The following is a 22539-nucleotide window of genomic DNA, read 5'->3' on the forward strand; positions in this document are numbered from 1 at the left end:
ACGATGGCAATTGCATTTTATTCTATTTGAAAATACACTGATGTTTTTGTACAAAACAATGATTGGCATACACTGTGAATGGATAACTACCCCCTCCCCTCTTCCTTTCTGTACCCAGTTTACTTTGAAAAACTAATAAACTTTAAATTGGAAAAAATATTATAGTATATAATCTCTAATGTTTTATACAATCACATATTTAAATTTTTTTGTTATTTTTTTTTAAAGTGATTTGTAATTTTCATAGGTCTCCTTGAACATTAAAGGGACACTATAGTCACCTGAACAACTTTAGCTTAATGAAGCAGTTTTGATGTATAGAACATGCCCCTGCAGCCTCACTGCTCAATCCTCTGCCATTTAGGAGTTAAATCCCTTTGTTTATGAACCCTAGTCACACCTCCCTGCATGTGACTTGCACAGCCTTCCATAAACACTTCCTGTAAAGAGAGCCCTATTTAGGCTTTCTTTATTGCAAGCTCTGTTTAATTAAGATTTTCTTATCGACTGCTTTGTTAACAGCTTGCTAGACCCTGCAGGAGACTCCTGTGTGTGATTAAAGTTCAATTTAGAGATTGAGATACAATTATTTGAGTTAAATTACATCTGTTTGAAAGTGAAACCAGTTTTTTTTTTCATGCAGGCTCTGTCAATCATAGCCAGGGGAAGTGTGGCTAGGGCTGCATAAACAGAAACAAAGTGATTTAACTCCTAAATGACAGTGAATTGAGCAGTGACATTGCGGGGGAATGATCTATACACTAAAACTGCTTTATTTAGCTAAAGTAATTTAGGTGACTATAGTGTTCCTTTAACGTATCCACAGAATTGCAATGTTGTCCTTATTTTGTATGCAAGCAAGGAATTGTTTTGTTTAAAATAAATGTTATTCGGCATGGAACCTGACTCCCACTATTGGCAAACTTGTATCTTCTACACTCTGCAATACTGGCATTGGATTTGACATATTTTAACTCCCAGATTATTCATGCTGTTTTTGCAATATTTCTAATGAGTGTACCATAAAGATCTTTTAGATTCATCATAGAAACATGCTTTTTACACTCTAAACTAAGAATTATTGTAGATCAGTAGTGACATTGTATACATTGAATGCAAAATATCTGAATTTGAAAACAAATCAATCTGAGCATTTGTTTCATTATTTCTGTAGTTCTATACATTCCAATACTTGTTTTATTTCCCACATTACATAGTTTAGAGGGAAAAAAAAGAATAGTCTTCTACGAAGTTCACATCTGATAATCAGGACTGCTAATAGCTAGATTTTGTCAGGACCATCAGGGTAGACCACACAGTCCCTCTTGAGATACACGCATATAGTTAAAGGGTTACTATAGTCATCAGAACAACTACAGCTTATTGTATTTGTTCTGATGAGTATAGTTATTCCCTTTAAGCTTTTTGCAGTAAACACTGGTTTTGTTCAGAGAAAAGACAGTGTTTGCATTACAGCCTAGGGGCATCTCCACTGGCCACTTCTCACAGTGTCTCCACCCTCTGCATGGAGAGAAGGAGTTTTCCTCATAGAGATGGATTGATTCAATGCATCTCTATGAGGAGAAGCTGATTGGCCAGGGCTGTGTTTGGCTTGTGCTGGCTCTGCCCCTGATCTGCCTCCTTGACAGTCTCAGCCAATCCAATGCTTTCCTATGGGAAATCATTGTGATTGGCTCAGACCACCACTTATGTCAGCCAAGAATGCAGATCAGGAGCAGTGTCAGCAGCAGAAGACTAAGGTAAGATTTTGCTATATTTAGGAGGTAAGTGGGACAGGGGGCTAGACAGTGTTTTTAACACTATAGGGTCAGGAATACATGTTTGTGTTCCTAACCCTATAGTGTTTCTTTAAAAGTCTGAAAAGATGGAATGAAAAGTCTTATTGTTTCAACGTAACTTTGCCGCCCACCCTCATTGGATATGTTTCTGTAATCTTTGACTTGCAATTGAGAAAGTAATATTTATAAATAAATTTAGGAATTTAAATTCAAACAATTGTTCAATATGCTCCAAGCATTTGACCCCTGTCACTTCTGGAACCCACTCGCAAGTCAGGGAAATCTGATCCTGCTATTTGAAGACATGGCAACAACCCAAACAATTGCCTTTAAAAACCACAGTGTTTTTGCATTTTATCTTGGGTTTAATGTACCCATTCTCTTAGTAAAACATATGCAAAGCATTTAACGTTCATGGTTAAATAAGTAATGCAGTGTTCAGGGACACATTTATTAAACACACGAGGGCTCCTACACCGTGTTAAATGCACAGATTGCTTGATTCCCTGTGAAAAGCCTGACATTTCTTGGAAAGAGTCTTAAGGTAGACACGGTGAAATATTAAATAGTCTTTATGTTTTGTGGAGTTTTGAAAGTAAAAAAAAAAATATTAAATATATTCCTGATTAAAATAGTAGTTTAAAAATACATGATACCATCTGGAATCTTTTTGTGGTAAAATATATTTTCGGAAAAATATATAAACAAAAATGCCCTTCTTTTCTCTTATAATGTTTCACTAAATGTAAATTTTTTTTTTATTATTTTTTTTTATAAAAATGGTTTAGATGCTTTGTTCTGAAATATAAAATATTGGGTTACAGGAGAAATACCCATGGTCCAATCTCAAAATCCAATACACACTCCCTGAGGTAGCACAATATTTCAATATATATTCCTAGTTTTTGGCATTAAATGGTGGGAGAAGGTCAGACGACATGATACATTATCTCAAGTCTCTGCACTTTAATTAGTCTTGATCTACAGATACCCAAGTAGTTGTCTTTCTCACTGGGCTAAATTGAAATCTCCAGTGAGTTATATAAATAGGTTAAATCCAGATTGCTGTAGATCTAACCTTCAGAATAATTACTTCTACCATTTATTTAACTCTGTCACGTTTTAAGGTTTTGCAAAGTGTATACGTTTTCTACAACGGGATTATAGAACAGTGGGTGACTGCCAATTAAAGTAATGTATACAGTATCAAAAGGTTAAGATGGCCATGCTCAAACAATGTCATATTGTGTTAATGCAGAGCAAGTAAGTAGGTTGTATCATTTTATACCATACTACCACCATGGCATCTTTGGTATATCTCATTTTCCTTTCCAGAAATTAGCCACTTAAAAAAAATACTTTCTAAATGCTACTCACTTTCCAAATGGGATATAACATTTTAAAACATATTATTATTATTATTTTTATTATTTAAATAGCGCCAGCAAATTCCGTAGCACTGTACAATGGGTGGACTAACAGACACGAAATTGTAACCAGACAAATGGACTCACAGGAACAGAGGGGGTTGATTGAGGGCCATGCTCAATGAGCTTACATGCTAGAGGGAGTGGGGTTATAGTGACATAAAGGGTAATGAAATAGGTTGCTAGAAAAGTATTCACTGAGAACCTTGGTTATTAATATATCTGTTAAGCAGTGCTATCTCAGCCCAGGAAATCTACCTAAAGGTAATTGAATGACCACAAAAGCCACAATATAGTATTGCTAAAAAAAACAACAAAAAAGTTCTAAGAAGTGGTACTAAAGACGGTAACATTGGCATGTTTTCTGTAAATGAGGAAATGACATAGGCGTTGTAGGGGAGGTTGGTGGTGGGAGACGAGGATAGCTACCTATCTCAAAGCAGCTATCTATTATAACATAAGAGATCAGTAGTTAAGTAACTACTTAGGAGGAGGGGATTGTGTCCCCCAGGTAACTGTTGGTAGAGGGTGTTGGGGAACAGAACACAGAACTTGGCCTTGCACCTCTCTATTAGGTAGCATGGTGATTCCATTAAATAGCTTGCTGTGCAGTATATGATTTTTTCTGGCCGTGCTTTTACTGAGATTCTGCAGGGCATCAGCAGTAAGCTGTTCATGGGTAGAGAGTAGGAGACATTAGATAAAAAGGCGGGAAATATCATGTCAAATCTACACCTCTCTGTTAGTGTAGAGGTCATCGAGTAACCCCAGGTATTTCTGGAACCTAGCAACACCGATAACACAGGTATTAAAAGAACACTACGTGGTCAGGAATACAAACATGTATTCCTGACCCTGTGATGTTAAAATCACATTACGTGGCTGCCCTCCCCCCTTGCCCTCCTTAAATAAGTATAAATCTTTTTTTCCTGTCGATCCTGGCTCTTCCCCTGCCACACCTCATTGGCTGAGATAATCAGAATTGACAATCTCAGCCAATCCATGGCTTTCCCATAAGAAAGCATTGGAAGGCTATTGCATATGTGCGGCAAAACGCTGCCCTGGTCAATCAGCATCTCCTCACAGAGATCCATTGAATCAAAGCATCTCTATCGGGAAAGTTCAGCGCCTCTAGGCAAAGCGTGGAGGGGCTACTAGGGAGCATTGTAAACACCGCCTTTTCTCCCCCCAGATGCATACCTACCAAGCGTCCCTGTTTAGGAGGGACAGTTCCAATTTTGAAAAACAAAATTGTAAAACAACATAAAACAGTAATAATAATAATACCAAGTTATTTAACCAATCCAAGAATTAGTTACAGTATTCTGAAAAAAAAAAAAAAAAAAAGATTACAGACCTTATAAAACAAAATCACTCTTGGCTAATATGGTTCAAGTAAAAAAAAAAAACTCTAGTAAAAAAAATTCTATTTGCACCCAGTGCATTCTATAGTGTAATTACAGAATGTCCCACAATGCTAACACACTAGGAAACAAAAAAGCTTCCAAAGCAAACAATTTAGCTTGTATACAGAAAACTATGCAAGCATGATAATTAGAAATGTCTCTACTTTGTACTTGTTTCAGGATTTTGTTTATGTAATTCACCCTCTGTGTGACTTGCAAGAAAAGGGAGCACAACATTTAGTGTTAACCCCTTCCAGACAATGCAGTTTGCCAGGGTTAAATGATCAGGAGTTGTCAACACCCATTGTTTTGTCTAATGCATTATCTATGCCAAGTAAACATGCATTACATATCACTTTTTAGGGATCAGTAATGGAAGCTTCTGATTTGGGTACCATTTGGGTTCTGGGGTGAACTTGCCACCAGTGTGACAGCGTAACAATCCTTTGGCTTAATTACATAGATCATAACTTGTTGGCTTTCACTCTAAGACTTCTGAGAGAAGATTTATCAAGGCAACATAGGTCCTATCTTGATGTTGCTAGATGTTGAGAGATATTTTTATTGGTTTCTAGTGTTTGGACCTTAATTAGGTCTTTGCCCCAAAATAGCATTTGTTTTTACCTTGATAAATAAAAGTATGGTGGGGGCAGGGGCTATAGAGGGACATAGAGGGGCAGGGGCTATAGAGGAGCTGTAAAGGGGGCAGTATGGTGGGGCAGGGGCTATAGAGGGAAATAGAAGTGCTGAAGAAGGGCACATGGGGCAGTAGAGTGGGCAGGGACACTATGGTGGGGCAGGGGCACTATGGTGGGGCAGGGGCTATAGATGGGCTTTAAAGGGGGCAGGGGTAGTATGGTGGGGCAGTAGAGGGAGCAGGGGCAGTATGGTGGGGCAGGGGCTATGGTGGGGGCAGGGGGAGTATGGTGGGGGCAGGGGGAGTATGGTGGGGGCAGGGGGAGTATGGTGGGGGCAGGGGGAGTATGGTGGGGGCAGGGGGAGTATGGTGGAGGCAGGGGGAGTATGGTGGGGGCAGGGGGAGTATAGTGGGGGCAGTATAGTGGGTGCAGGGGTTGTAGAAAGGGGCTGCAAAAAACGTTTTGATTTAAAAAAAAATAAAATAAAATACATTTCTTCCCCCACCCCCTTCCCCTCCCAGAGGCTTACCTTGGGCCAGGGAGGGAGAGCCTTACCCCTGGTGGTCGGCTGGGACAGGCTGCACTGGAGGCTGGAGCTGCAATCAGGACCGCTGGGGACTGGAGTCTGGGAGCAGTAGACGTCCCGCCCTCTTCTGACATCATCAGAGGAGGACGGCTGACTTCACTGCCCTGCTCCTGCTGTGTGCTGGCTGCAGGGAGAGAGGTGAGTTTACAAATCCGAGTCTCCAGCCAGAGGCAGGGGATTCGGATTTTTGCGCCCCCCTGCTCTGGCGCCCTAAGGCGGCCGCCTGTGCCGCCTTATGGACGCGCCGGCCCTGACTACAACTGTGTTTATAGCGCCAACATATTCTGCAGGGCTGCACGATAGGATAACCAAACAGACACTAAATTCTAACACACCATGATTGACATGCTGCAACACTAGGTGAACTGGGCTTCCAATCTAAAAGGACTGTATGAATGGGAGCTCTGTGACAGTCGGAGGTCTACCTTTTGTCTGCCTCCTACTCTAAGTACTTACTCAGGGTGCATAAGAGATACTTTTTATCAAAATACCTAGAACACATGAAGAAATAACTCACCTTCTGTTAATGTATTATAGCCTACTGCAGCATTAACACAAATCCTCTGAATAATAGGATGTCAAACTAGGGAAAGGACACTGGCCTTTTCAATAACCCAGTGACTGGGAGCAAGGGTCTAGGAATGTGAGAGCACTTTCCCACATTCATTGTGTATAATTACAGGCTGCCAGAAGGAATAACAGCGAGCATCAGCGGCTCGGTTTCAAAACGTAAAGCGTTCTAAGTATTATTTTCCTTTTAGAGACACAGACAAAAAAATCTTCAAATGCCTTTTGTTGAAATATTCACTCCCTTCTGAAATATTAAACTAAACTTAGCAGGAGACACTCACTATTTATATTTTATGGATTTAACAAGAAATATTATATAAACATACATGATAAATGTGTGCTGTGTAAGGTTTGAAGTGCAAACTGTTTATAAGACAGAGAGCTCAGTGGTTAGTGCTCCAACTGCAGCATCTACGGCTCAAAATGTGATTCCCAATAGCATTAACAGCTCAGCCTTTCATTTTGTAATATCTAGAAATGAATCCCATTGAGAATAGGAATACTATGCTAACCCACAACTAACTTGGAAGAATATGTAAAAACCTCCTATCTCAGATAAGAAATGGGAATTTAGTCGCAGTTTTTGATCATAACATGCTTAGCTTTACACTGTGTCAACGCTCTTTAGTTTAGAAAGGTCTTAAAGGGACACTAACCACTATTACCACTGGGACTTATTGTAGCGCTTATGGTCTACACAATCTTTTTATCACAACCATTTTCAATGTTTTGACAAAAACATGGAGTTGGCCCAGAACCCAAAGCTGACCTCTCTTCTGCTGCTGTGACAATGAGGAGCCTAATTTCCTCTGCATGTGTCCTCATTTGTAAAGCAATGATAGCATGTGAGCACAGGGGTGGCTTAGCACATGCAATAAAGTATAGGGGTTATAGTGCGTGTGATATACACACTACCATTCAGATTCCTACAAGTATGGTACAGGTAGAATTCCTCAATCATACATACTGGTTTCAGTTTATCAATTAGGTCAATACCTGCAGGCAATGGGAGAGGTTGTAAAGCCCACTAAAACTCATTTATCCCAGCTGCATACCACTTGCAGAACTTCTGGATAACTCCATTCATCATCCCTCTTTGCTGTCACCAGGGGCAGATTAACATAGGGGCTAATGGAGCTGAAGATCCAGGCATATGCCAATGGAATAGGCCCATTGAATTAAATAAATATATTTTTTAAAACGACTCTTCCCATGCTCTTGCTTTGTGCGGAGGGAATTAATTATGGGAACTTAGGAAGGGGGAACAAATGTTGTGTGGACTGGCTGATATTAAATTAATAGTTAAGATAAAGCTGACTTTGTGCACTGTGCAAATGCTCTTGCTAGTTCAGCTCTCTAACGTGGTGTCCCCTTTCTGCTACACTCGCTACATCCACCTTCTGCCTACCTGTAAGAGAGGAAGGAGTGGAGTGGACATATGAGTAGTGGGAGACACAGGAGGACTGTCCCCAGAATAATTTCATGGCATTGAAACAGCGCTGTCTGCATTGTCATGCCAGGCTGACCTTCCATTTCTTTGAGCAGATAACCCCCCATTTCTGGGCAATTCCACCAATTTGGGCAGTGCCAGTGACATGATTTGCATCACTAGCCCACCCATGCTGATTTTAGGGATATTGATTTGGTTGAGAGATGAAAGCGAAAGATTAGAATAGGGTATGTGTCTTCTTATAGCTGCATTCTGCGAGTTTCTCTCGGGCACCACCTCCACCAGATAGATGACGCTTGGGAGATATGACTGTTTTAGTGTTTTCTTTCAATAAGATAATTAGCTCCATCATAATTGTCAGCACCAGGCCCAAAGGGGGTCTTAATACCTGCTTGTCACTAGTGCCCATGGGGTGAATGATCCTGTTAGATACAATGCCATGTCATCTGCACCTAGGTCTATTCCTTTCGAGGTTAATTCCTATTCACTAAAGTGAATTTCAGATATAATGCTAAAGTAACCGATCTGAAAACAAAGTTGACTTGGATATTTTTTTCAGTTTGGGAATTTTAGCCTTAAATGAGCGTTGCCAGGAATTCAAAGCAAATTTAAAATTATATTAAAATTCATTTTGAATTCTCACTTTAGGGAATAACCGTGCTAGTTAATGAGACAACTCTTCATGCATTCACACAACCACAAATGAGATTAATCGATATAACGGAGGCACCAGTGCAAATCTTTTTTGTTCAAAAAGAAGATTAACCTACATATTACATACTGAGCTCTTTGAACACTTGGTGGAATGTACGGGCATTCAGCATCAATAATATATTCTGAAAGTCCGTGGCCGAATTTAAGATGTAGATATGTATCATCTGCCATTGTATCAGTATAGCATTGTTAACATGTGCCACTTCCAGACTCAGCTCAGGCGAAAAAGTAAGTTAAAAACGTGAGGTTTACCATTAGTTTTTGCAATGTAACAATTTAGCAGAACCTTTGCCATCTAATAATGTATCAGTTGATTTTCCATTGTGTTTAGAAAAACAAAACAAAAAAAACAACAAGACAATGCTATAAGAAAATATTGTATTTATTCATGTAAATCAACTTTAATGCCATGTCTGGCCCATAGCTTCTAGTACTTTCAATTGTCCTTGGCAGGTATTTATTCAGCAAATAGTAAACTGACTTGCAAAACTACGCTAATATACCAAAATGGAAAAATTCTGGATTTTCTCAGCCCTGTTATTTTGCAAGAGTTATTGAATCACCATAAATCACTGTTTGGATAATAGCAGCAGTGATTAGTGGGGCAGTAAGTTTTAGTAGGTGAATATTATCTATCTAGCTATCTATCTATATCTCTTACAATCAGTGTAGAACATTTTTAATTGCTAATAAACTTGGAAATCCATTTTATTCCAAACTGTAAGTTGTCTGAATTTGGGTCAATCGGGTGACAGTTCAAATTTCTGGACTGATAGGAAAAAAGATTATTGATGGGGACATTCACTAAATGTTTATTCACAGATCAATTGACAATTGACAAGAAGGAAAAAAGAAGGAGCCATACAAAAGACTATATCTATATTCAGTATATATAATATATATACACCTCTATTGATGACTTTTTATCGCTTGGTCTGTGAAACAAATTGTGGTTCACTGCAAATTATATAGAACCTTTTGGTTCGTCTGTTATATTTGTGTTCGTCTGAATCATGTGTTCGTTGCTGAAATTGTGCCCAGCCAAACTGACAAATAGGCAAAATGTAGCCATTCTGAAAATTTTCAGAGATTTTTACAAAAAATGGTTTTGGGCAAAACAAATTTTCTCGCCATGTACAAGTTTACTTGCTAACAAGTATACAGAGAATTTTACTGCAAAGCACAAACTTTAGTCAATTACTCCAGGAATCAACAGCCAGTCATGGCATCACTAGGCTCCAAAATTGCCGTTTGTACATTTAAACCTTTGGTGTACAATCCCTAAACAGTGAGCTGACAGTCCCAGTTAAATCCATGCTGTTGTTTACATAACCGTTTAACTTAAAACTTTATGATTATTACTTCTATATAAGGATTACATTTTTAATAAATACATATATAAATGTTTTCATTTTAGTTTTTAATACAAACCTAGAACTCTTAGAACTCTTAACATTTGACACAAACTGTAAACGTACGAAACTTGATAGTCATAGACAATAAAAAACAATCAGGACTAGGCTACTAACAGAGCTAGAATATGTCAGGACGGGGGTGGGGCTTAGCACCGAACGCGGTCGGACGCAACTGCCGAGAACTCTGAGTACTGACCGCGATAAACAGTAAACCGCGGGATATCCTGCGGCCTATGGAGCACCGGACAACACTCACCAGATCCAGGAGGGGTGAGCTACAAGCCCATGCCTTTTCTGTACCCGAAATCGAGCGGGAAAGCTCGCCGCAAGTCCGGGGCCTATCAGGGGTACAAGACCACGCGGTCAGCCGCACGGGACCTGGAGGCTGAACTGGAAGAGCTCTACAGCTCCCCCTGGCTACCTAACTACACTGCATAACGTACAGACAACATGGGGCGCAGAACCCAGAAAGCTCAGGCTGGCCCCAGCAGGGACTCCCAAGATATGGGGGAGCTATATGGCACCCAAGATGGCGGTACCACCAGACACGGCGCGCAAAGAGCAAAACCTGCAACCAATGCTCACCTAACCGGTGACGCTGAAATCCCTGCAACCTTCCTAGAGGCACTGTCGGAACAAGACCCACAGGCCCCCGCCACAAAACAAGAGATTGCCAACCTCCTAAGGGAACTGCGACAAATGTCGGCGGCCGACATAGACACAGTCGGCACCGATGTTAAGGCGGTGGAGGCTCGCACACAAGCCACAGAAAACACAGTTCTGGAGCTCCAACGAGAGGTACGAGACCTGCGAGACAAAATCAACATCCTACAGCACTCGCATACCTCCCTGACACAGTTCAATCAGCCAGGCGGAACTGCCGCACTATATACGACGACTGGTAGAAACGATCCTTCCACACTCACAAGCTAAGAAACTCCAGCTCACCGGCTGCTACAGGATCAACAAATCCAGACAGGCCCCTAGTGAAGCCACGCACGACATTATAGTACGCTGCCACACCGTGTCAGACAGGAACCGGCTTCTGGCAGCCGTGAAAGGCAAAACCCCCATGGACTTTGAATCATCCAAACTGACATTTTTCAAAGACCTTTCCAGGAATACCCTGCAATGGCGAAAATCACTAGGCGCAATCACAAGCCACCTACGGGCAGCCGGAGTGGAATACTGTTGGCTATTGCCGAGAGCTCTCACGGCCACAACAGCGGATGGTAGGATCCTAAGACTCACCTCCACAACCGACGCAGCAGCTTTCCTCCAAACACTGGGACATGCACTCGGAGGCACCTAATGACCCCACCGACAAGCAACCCCGGACACCAACTAGACGGACGCCCCGCACGTCTGACGAGGGAGAGAAACCAGACGAGACCTGAGCCCCTACGAAACCTACAGCTGTTACTATTTTATTTTTCTAAAGTTTGGTTTCAACACTGGGTATCACTACAACAGTAGACTCACCACACCAAAGCCTTTTTAAAACACCACACACACTGTGGAACATCAACTGTTTACATGATCCGACCTCAGCTAATCCCGCAGTCACTACCCACATAGGCGACCCCCCACCACTAAAACGTCCATCACACACAACTAAGCCCCTTCTCCCCCGTATGCTCCCTTGGTTAGGGGCATGACACCTACTAGGCAAAGCAACACCCAACCTACATGTACCGAAGCACAACGAACACAAGGGTCCGATACCCCACAGAACCACAGCGACAACTATCACAACACACTACCCACCCCGGAGTTACCTACACACACTACGACTATACATTACCAATCATACCATACATCCCCATTGTCGCACACGAGGAAAAATTTTAAATGAGGCATTTTAAAGTTGAATGTTTTATCTTGCAACTCTGTTACCTCACAGTTTACGCATTGACCAATGCATGTGTTAACTCATTTGTCTCAATAAAACAAAGATTAAAAAAAAAAAAAAAATGAATATGTCAGGACAACGTTTCAGACCCTCAAATTTTACACTAAGATATGGCAAACAAGCACGTCCTTATCTGCTGGAGCCAGATAGGCACGCAGATGGAAATATTTACCCTTGTTAACATGTTAAAGTGTATTTTATTGCTTCAGAATATAACATAACATTTAAACCGTGATCGCATCAACGAAAATGATAGGGTCCCATTATTGCTAGCAGAAGGGCACATAACTCTGGGCTGTGATTAAAGGGAATCGAAAAAAACTTTGACTTCAACACAAAAATGTAAATGAAAACCATACTCCGGGTACCTGGCTGGCTTGTGGTCCACTTAACCCTTTCCTTGCTCGCTCAGTATATTATACACATGCATAACATTTTAGTAAGTCTACGTATTTCCCAGTGTTTCAAAGCAAAACTCAATCAGGACAAATCTCTAAAAATGTTAGGCCACATAACTGAGCTTAAAAAGGTAGCCGACTTATAGGAATCTGACCTAGTCTGCTATCTTGGCCTGGAATTTGCTCTTTCTTTGATTGTTCTTCACCATTTGTACCTTAGTGGATAGGCCCAAATAGTGGAGAATTTTTGGCAACATTAAATTCTTCAACACCTTTTATCCTCAAATAGACAAAATTCCATGCATTTTTTTTTTTTTTTTACCGAGGGCTAACAAATATACCCATTGCAGTTATTATGGTGGCAGAAGTGCCTGGTGCCATCCCAAGTAAAAAGTTAAACATTTATCAAATGGTCGGACACCTATCGGGTCACCCGGGTGCGTCCAGTCTGGCCTCCTATTCTCAGATCACCAAAATGGGCTTCCTTACTTCCGCAGTAGTGATGTCAATTCCACTCATGTACGGATGAAATTAATTGGCTGTATGTGTCAGCTGACATTCTCAGCCATGGAATTCCATCCACATTGGGACATAAGTGATTTATCTATTGTGGAAGAAAAACTTCTACTTAAGACGTATCGGCCATGGAGGCCAAACTAGAGGCACCAGGAGAACTCTAGCTAAATGTCAAATATCTCAAACCTAACCATTCTTACAAAATGATTATAAGATAATAGGGATATCTGCTGCATACTCGATGACACACCATTGGCCACATTTAAACGCTTAATAAATGAAATAATCATAGGTAATAGGAACTCCAAAATGTATTGTTATCATTAAAAAGTTAATTATTATCATTTCCTAAAACCAGACTTTCAACCAGCTTGCAAATTGGGAGAAAATGTTATGCAGCTTACAGTACTAGTAGTACAATTAAACAAACAAAAACATAAAAACAATAGCAACAACAACAAACACAATCAATGATTTCTTGATCTCCCCACACCCCACTATCTAATGGAACTGTAACCATGCCCAGATCCCCCCCTCCTGTCTTGCAGTACACAGCAAACTCCTATCTGGCTTATTCAATAAAACCAAAAGTAGGAAAATAATAGATATTGCCACAAATATCAATACAGCTTCTGGCTGGACCTAGATGCTGCTAGATGCTTTCCTACACACATGTATCATCTGCATAATGATGGGCATTAACTGAAAAGTGCTCCTATGTAACATGCTCCTGGAAGGGAATCTATCGTTTAATTAAAACTATCTTCTGCAGCACATGGATTCTACAATCTGTAGGGCATCACTTTGCATTTGCTGTCCATCAGAATGAATACTTTGGTAATTAAAGATAGATGCCCATCACTTAGTTGTACATGGCTGTCTGCATTCCAAGAGGTTCTGCAGCAGCAAATCCTTGGTATATATTTCTAGGAACATGTGTGGCATTTTTTTCTTCTCAGGCCTGTGTGAATGTAAGGATTGCTGCATCGCTGCCCCCCCCCCTCCACATTCAAAACAATACCAGCCTTTGTCGCCCCCCATTCAAAACAATGCAGCTTAATAACATTTCATATGGCAGCATTGGCATTTTAATCACAAGCAAGGGATCCCCCTGAAATGTCTCTGCAAGCAGCAATCTTGCAAAGCTGAATTACAGCAATACCCAACGACTTGCTGAAACACGTCAGCTAATACTCACTTCTCAGCGCCCCGATCAGCATGTTCCCATCCTTGATCAGCTCTTTAATAAACTTGTTGGTTCTGTCCAGCTCGATTTCATGACATTTCAGCCTGTCTCTGAAATCAGGACTGTCCAGGTAGGAATCACTGAACTCCAGAGTAGGCAGCCCCATTGTACGGTAAACCCTGGGATCCTTGGAGCTGAGTGAAAAGTTACTTTGTATCAAACTTTTGGATGATGTATCAAAACAATGATCTCAACGTTCGAATTCCTCCAGGCAACCACAACTCCTCACTGCTCTCCCATCCTGAAGAGTGACCCAGTCTGCTGAAACGGTGGACTGCAGTAATTGCCACCCAGCAGCATTGCCCCTGTGATCACCAGCGGCAGTCCTAGTGCACAGAGGAAACTCACCAGGGTGCAGACATTTCCGGCAGTGCTGTCTGCTTTTTTTCCTTGCCCTTCCCCTCCCTCCAAATTCTGAGCAGTTCTCTGGTTGCAATGTCAGACTGAGTGATTCTGGATGCAGCTAGTTAGCTGTGATCACTAGTAATGTCCCAACACAAGCTGACAGTCTGAGCCAGGAGATCACCTTCTACCTTGTGCTCACAAGGACTCTCTCCCCCCCAAACAAGGTCACCAGTGGGTCACCTCACATTCCTAGATAAACTCTCCATTGACAAAGTAGCTGCATTCCTCTTTGTGAAAGGATCACCCATCCAATAGCCCTGTGCAAAACTCCAGGATTGCAGTGAACAAAAAAAAAAGTCTGTGTTTTACTTTGGATGGTTTGATGACATCATATCATGGCTCTAAATTCATCTCATGAATACACTTCCCACTGCCTGCCTGGGAAAGTTTAAAGAAAGTAAAGGGAAACATCATACACATTTAGAAAGTTGAAACTTGAAAACTTGGAACAATATTGTATCTTGGCTGCCATCTATAGGTTTCAAGAAGATCTGACAATTAATTCTAGAATCGTATATATTTACTTACATTAAACATGCATTTGGAAAATATTGGTAAATATCCAGTAATCTGGTCATTTAGGTTTAGGTTTTTTTGCACACCTCTTTTACGTAAACAAAGAAACAAACATGGAAAAGGTTACTAAATTATAGTTTTTTTTTTGCACTAACCCCTGCTGACACTCAGCCAATCAATGCTATCCAAATTTTAATGAAATTGACATTGTTAATGTGAAATTGTAACTGAGGATCCATGGTTTGTGTCAAACGCCACTCAAAAACGTTCTGGCACCCAACGGTGCAATGACGCCTGCAGTATGCTAGCAAAATATCCACCACAATGGATTATAGTAGTTATAGGTGTTTAGAGTGACCCTTCTAATATCTAATATCGCGATATATAAATTTATAGATGTGTACATGATTATTTGGGTGAACAAACACATAAATATTATTTTAATTAATTTCACTATCTATTATTACTCCTATTGGTATTTCACCAGTCTACAGTAATTGCTGTGAAATATATAACAGATAAGAGGCAGGTGGTACTTGGAATCAATTAGAAGTTTCAAGTAAAAGCAATACACAGAAATGTATGCATCCATTCAAGTCCCTGAGACCCCTTATATCGTATTATTATCCCCATGTCCTCTTATTTATTTACAAACTTTTCAGAAGTTGTCTTTCGTACATACACCAGAGAGAGGGCTGGCTAGAGGGCAGGGAGGCAATTACCCTCCTCCCAACTTCTCAACCACTAATATCAGAGTTTGCAGGTGGCAATCTCATGACAATCTCATGGCAACATTCATGATTGGAAACAAATGGGGAGGTATTGGGATGTTGGCACAGTACTGCATGGGTGGGGCAGATGGCAGGAGTTGAGCAGGGCATTTGATAGAGCACTGTGTTAGTCTGGGCTTGGGCTGGTGGTCCATAATCTAAATGGCTGCACTGCCCAACTGGGATATTTACCAGTAGAGTGCAGTATTTGGGGCTGTCAGACTGTGTGTGATGGGGAAGTGTTTGCAAGTGGCTACGTTGTGTGAGCTGACATCGGTGTCAGTGAATTCTGCATAATTTAGCATCCAAAGATATATGTGAATGTTCCCTCGTCCAATGCCGATCATATTGTAACTCCAGCAGCCTCCACCTATCAAGCCTATGTCCCCCTTATTCATTATGCTCCATCCTAATGGGATGATGCCTTTTCAAGCTAAAACACCCAGTAATATGGGAGTAATATGGGAATCTTATTGACCCAATAGGTTATTTATTTTACTTTTTTAATGTGGCGGCTGACAAGCAAGCACTGGCCAGTTGCCTCAAAATTAACCATCTTGCTGCTGAGGGTTTTTAACTATTTGCACGCTGGCTGCTAGTTTTGCCAAGGGGCTAATAGCACTTCAAATGATCATTTACTTGCAAAAAGCAAGTGAACGATAATTTGCGAATGTTCAGTTAAACATTGCGCTTTAGCAATGCTCTGAATCCTATACTTTATGCAGGATTCAGATGCAAAAGCACTGTTTCTAATCTGGACATTAAATGAACCTGGACAATTGCTGCAAATTCTTTCAAGATGACCAAATTGGGACCACATTTGGCTTTAGTAAATATGAGTATTGCCAGTGCAGTCGTAAGAATGCCATTTTCATCCTCTGTTTGGTGAATAACCCTGATTGTAATCTCTGTATATTGAACGGTGGCCCCTGTCTACTATCCTGGCATTTATATTTCTTTTTAAATTATTGAATAGAAAAAAAAAATATTTATGTTAAAAGGCTTTTAGTATTTTGTTTTTAACTCAGAATGTTTTCAGACAAACCTAAAACTTAAAATTATATATACCGTATATAAATATATATATATACTTAATACAATGTTAAACAAAAATCTGCACACCAGTCAAGCCATAAGACTTGCTTTTCCCACAGAAATCCCAAAACTGCAGCGATGTTGCAACCGCAAAGGATTCTGGGTGGGCATATGCAAATTAGTTCAACAAAGAATCACATTTTTGCCTCATTCCATTTTAAACATGGATTCCTTTTAATTTGTGTTTGCAGTATACAACTGCTTGACTGGTGTGCATATTTTTGTTTAACATTGTATTAAGTATAAAAATGTGATTCTTTGTTGAACTAATTTGCATATGCCCACCCAGAATCCTTTGCGGTTGCAACATCGCTGCAGTTTTGGGATTTCTGTGGGAAAAGCAAGTCTTATGGCTTGACTGGTGTGCAGATTTTTGTTTAACATTGTATTAAGTATCCACAGACTTCAGGTGGAAGGGGTTTTTAATCACAATTTTTCCCCACCATAACCTAATTGAATATATATATATATATATATATATATATATATATATATATATATATATATCACTTTATTCATTCAACCTCTATAAAATTATTTATAGGAAAGGATTTAGACATACGGTGTCATTTTTCGTGCAATATGTTACACAGGAACTGAAATGTTTTCATAAAAGCAAAAATAAATTTTTCCCACATACAACAGGTGTGAGAAAAATAGATAAATGAAAAGTGTCAAACAACAGTTCAGATTACTGAAAGCTGCAGCGGAATGCAAAAATAATGTCTGCATTTGAGCATAGTATCCACAAACATAAATATAGTTAAATCATATATCTCTAAAATAAATGCATTTAAAACTGCTATAGGAATCTTTATCAATCTCTGGAATGCCAATGTAATGCTAACAGTAAAATGTAAAAGTTAATTTACCCCCACTCTCTCCAAATGTAGGAATTATATGACCTATGCAATCTTCCTTTACCACTAGAAAGCAGGGGTGAACTAATATTTTCAACACAGTTCCAGTCATTAATTCAGTGACCACTGGCTTCTGTTAGTAACACTTTTTTTCTGTACAGGCTGGTAATCATTCCTAGAGAACAAATGAAGGTGAGTGAGGCTTTATGGACTTACCGTATATACTCAAGTATAAGCCGACCCGCATATAAGCCAAGGCCCCTCATTTTACCTCCAAAAAATGGGAAAACTTATTGACTCGAGTATAAGACTAGGGTGGGAAATGCAGCAGCTACTGGTAAATTTCTAAATAAAATTAGATCCTAAAAAAATTATATTAATTGAATATTTATTTACAGTGTGTGTATATAATGAATGCAGTGTGTGGGTATGAATGCAGTGTGTGTATGAATACAGTGTGTGTATGATTGCAGTGTGTGTATGAATGCAGTGTGTGTGTATGATTGCAGTGTGTGTGTAGGAATGCAGTGTGTGTATGAGTGCAGTGCGTGTGTATGAATGAAGTGTGTGTATGAGTGCAGTGTGTGTATGAGTGCAGTGTGTGTGTATGAGTGCAGTGTGTGTGTATGAATGCAGTGTGTGTATGAATGCAGTGTGTGTGTATGAGTGCAGTGTGTGTGTATGAATGCAGTGTGTGTGCATGAATGCAGTGTGTGTATGAGTGCAGTGTGTGTGTATGAATGCAGTGTGTGTGCATGAATGCAGTGTGTGTATGAGTGCAGTGTGTGTGTGTGTGTGTGAATGCAATGTGTGTATGAGTGCAGTGTGTGTATGAGTGCAGTGTGTGTGTATGAGTGCAGTGTGTGTATGAGTGCAGTGTGTGTATGAGTGCAGTGCGTGTGTATGAATGAAGTGTGTGTATGAGTGCAGTGTGTGTATGAGTGCAGTGTGTGTGTATGAGTGCAGTGTGTGTGTATGAATGCAGTGTGTGTATGAATGCAGTGTGTGTGTATGAGTGCAGTGTGTGTGTATGAATGCAGTGTGTGTGCATGAATGCAGTGTGTGTATGAGTGCAGTGTGTGTGTATGAATGCAGTGTGTGTGCATGAATGCAGTGTGTGTATGAGTGCAGTGTGTGTGTATGAATGCAGTGTGTGTGCATGAATGCAGTGTGTGTATGAGTGCAGTGTGTGTGTATGAGTGCAGTGTGTGTGATGCAGAGCCTTGGTGGGGGGTGGGCATTTTTTTAATTATTATTTAATTATTATTATTTTAATATTAATTTTCTTTTGTTTTATTATTAATATTTTATTTTATTATTTACATTTTTATTTATTTTTATTCGTCCCCCCCTCCCTGCTCTCACTCCCTGGTGGTCCAGTGGATGGGCTGTGTAGGAGGGGGGCTGGCAGGAAGCGTTTACTTATCTTTCCTGCAGCTCCTGTCAGCTCCCTTCTCTCTCCTCGGCGCCGGTCCGATCAGCTCCACTGTCAGCTCCCAGTGTAAGTCTCGCGGCCACGGCTCTCGTGAGACTTGCAGTGGAGGAGAAGGGAGCTGACCGGACCAGCGTGGAGGAGAGAGAAGGGAGCTGACAGGAGCTGCAGGAAAGGTAAGTAAACGCTACCTGCCAGCCCCCTCCTACACAGCCCCTTGTCTGTATTATGGCAATGTAAGTTACCATAATACAGACATTGACTCGAGTATAAGTCGAGTGGGGGGTTTTCAGCACAAAAAATTTGCCGAAAAACTCGACTTATACTCGAGTATATACGGTAATTTCATCCTGAAAAGCACATTATTATTATTACCATTTATATAGGGCCAACAAATTCTGCAGAGATTTACAATTATAAAATGGGAATGTTTGACAAGTAATTTACATACGGTACTTATTGTTTTATACACACTTGTTATTTTAACTTTTTTTTTGCTTTGTTTTTATTGGTTTTTTTTTGTTTTTTTTTATGAAACAGAGATCATATCACCAGATATTGACGAGGTTAAAATGGTTACTTTACCAGCACTGTTATAATGTATCTGTTTTTGGAATGTAGAAATGAGACCACCTCATGGAGATCACTGGAGCCAAGCCAGCAATGTATTCTCTCCAGAAATGTGGGTGTGAGGAAGCCATGATTTTTTATCACAGATGACATTGTTTTTTGGAAATAACAATTTGAACTACAGATGTTAAATTCTTCACTGGCAGTTTCTCCATGCGCACCCTGATTCTTGCATTTTGTCCAAAACTTGCAGCTAATCTTCAAAGCTCTCAGAAAACAAATGTGTCTATTGATGTTTCTATCATAAAAAGGAATAATCATGAACAAATACATTGAATCACACTTTGACATTTGGGAAAATGTGCTAAATCATTTAAATATTGTTTGAATATGTAAATATTCCATAACTAGAATACAAGTTGAATCTAATATAAAATGTTATGTCTTTTATTGTTACTCAGAGTATCTCATATGTTACCGGTATATCTTCCAATTATTGTAAATGCCTCAACAGACGTTCATTGTTGGCTCTACTGTCAAGGGTTTATCCCAGGGCCACCCAGGACAAGAAATATTTCCGGTACCCCTTTTTTCTCCTTTGAGATATCATAGATTGAACTCATGTTGAACTGAATTGAGAATCCGTTAATCTGCTTTTTTTTTTTAGCTTTAAAACCTACTTTAGAAGAACATAAAGTATTAGAATCACACAATATGAGACTTTCAGACTCAAACTAAAATTGAAATTATAAAAAACTCTGCACAAATGTGATCATTAGTTTATATTACCGTGCCATAGTTCATCCAACAATTGCTACAATTATGTGTAAAAGAATTGAGAACATAGCAGGACACTTGTCTCTAATAAATTATCGAAAGGGATGCAGTGTAAAAACGGTGTATGTAAAGATTAGGATAAGATAAGGACCTGACAGGAGAGATCGCACATACATGCATATTTTTTTCAGAAGATATATCTACTAAAATAAAACAAAACATTTTAAAAAAAATCATTGAGTGTTTCTTGAAAATGTTAAAACGATAATAGGGTTATTACTAAATGGAGAGTTCAAAAATAATTTTAAGGCATGAGAGATATGATAAAGTTTTACAAATATATTTGGGGCCAGTACAAACCATTGTCTTGAAACCTATTCATAAACAGGGCTATACATAGGACACAAGGTCACATATTTAGGCTGGAAGAAAGGAGATTTAATCTACGGCAAAGAACGTTTTTTTTTACAGTTAGAATAATAAGGATGTAGAATTATCTGCCTGAAGAGGTGGTTTTATCAGAGTCCATACAAATTTTTACACAGCGATTGGATAAATACTTGCCATAGCATTATATACAGGGATATAATTTCTAATTAGTGGGGTAATAGCTGCTTGATCCAAGGAGATATCTGACTGCCATTACGGGGTCAAGAAGGCATTTTTTTCTTAGCATGTTGCAAAATTGGAAACCACTTTAAACTAGGTTTTTTGCCTTCTTTTGGATCAACAGCAAAAACAAATGTGAGGAAGGCTGAACTTGATGGACGGAAGTCTCTTTTCAGCTATGTAACTATGAGTAACTGAATTAAAAGCATAGCTGATTTAGAGAATGTGTCCAGTTTGGCTATTTACACTTTAAATGTGAAATTCACTTTAAGTTCAGTTTTAATTCTCACTTTAGTGAAAACACTGTCAGTTCTAGTGGTCCACCACCCGTGATGGCTATTGGAAGCATATTCACAACATAGGCAGGTATTTCAACAATTAACCCAACAAACATTTTGCTCCAAATGAGCTCATCAGGAATGCTTGAAATTAGGTGGAATCATTTAGTCAAGTTAGTTGAAATATCCACAGTACATATGCAGTAAGACATAATATTGTGGACTATATGCTTGAGTGCCTACTCTCTGTGCAAATGTGATGGATCACTTTCATAACTTTTTCTATAAACAGGATGTGTGACTATCTTTATCTATTTTGTAAAAATGGATGCTATATAATTAAGGCAATCATCCAATATTTATGTACAGAATTAACACAAAAGTATAACACCACAATGATGTAAATGTATATAATTTTCAATGTTATGTATTTTAATGTATAATGTCATGCAAAGCGTTCTCTCTCTTTACCAAATAAATATAAAATTTTTAAAATATTACTTCACAATGACCAATGTGCCAAACAAAATGGTGTATTGATGGGGCGGTGCAGGGCAATTGAGCCCTCCCCTTTCTACAGTACTTTATACATTATTATTATTTTTCCTTTCCTTCCAATCTTATATTGGTAGTATTAGTGGTATGTGAACTTATACAAGCATTGTGTCTCGTACATTGAAATAGAGGAGTCCTAGCAATAAGAGGAGGGTTAAGATATGGGAAGGAAGGGGTTGACCATCTTAAAATATGAGAAGGTAGATGGATGAGGCAACTGATTCATAAAGATAGAGGGATGGGGCAAATGTTACTGAAGGGATACATTGAGAAGGGCAATTGATACAGGAAAAGAGGTAAATAATAAATATGGCAAGTGGAAAATGAGGCACGTTATAAGTTGCAAGGAATCTTAGGGATATTGTCTCGTGGAGAGAGGGACCAATATATTAGTCTTATGAGGGCTAATTTACATGAAAAAAAGAGTAATGGGGAAAGGCACAGAGCTCCATGGTATTAAAACTCACAGTAAACTGGAATGTGTCACAGAGCTCCACAGAATTCCCTCCAAAACACTGCACTTTATATGAGATTAATTCTGGGGTTCTTCTCAATAGTTGATGTTTTTACAGAGTTCCACAGCAATAAAACCCAC

At 39.6% G+C, this 22539-nt stretch overlaps 1 protein-coding gene across 1 annotated transcript in view; it reads right to left on the minus strand.

Moving 5' to 3' along the window:
- The window catches only part of ARHGAP42 (Rho GTPase activating protein 42), a 310577-nt gene extending 296053 nt beyond the window's left edge, over nucleotides 1-14524 (minus strand). Inside the window, exon 1 of the mRNA XM_063430497.1 lies at nucleotides 14030-14524. Within this exon, the coding sequence (XP_063286567.1) occupies nucleotides 14030-14183 (154 nt within the window). The 5' untranslated portion in view covers nucleotides 14184-14524. The remainder of the gene's footprint in view (nucleotides 1-14029) is intronic.
- Between the last annotated feature and the right edge of the window lie 8015 nt (nucleotides 14525-22539).

Source organism: Pelobates fuscus, chromosome 1, assembly GCF_036172605.1.
Source record: "Pelobates fuscus isolate aPelFus1 chromosome 1, aPelFus1.pri, whole genome shotgun sequence".
Lineage (NCBI taxonomy): Eukaryota > Metazoa > Chordata > Amphibia > Anura > Pelobatidae > Pelobates > Pelobates fuscus.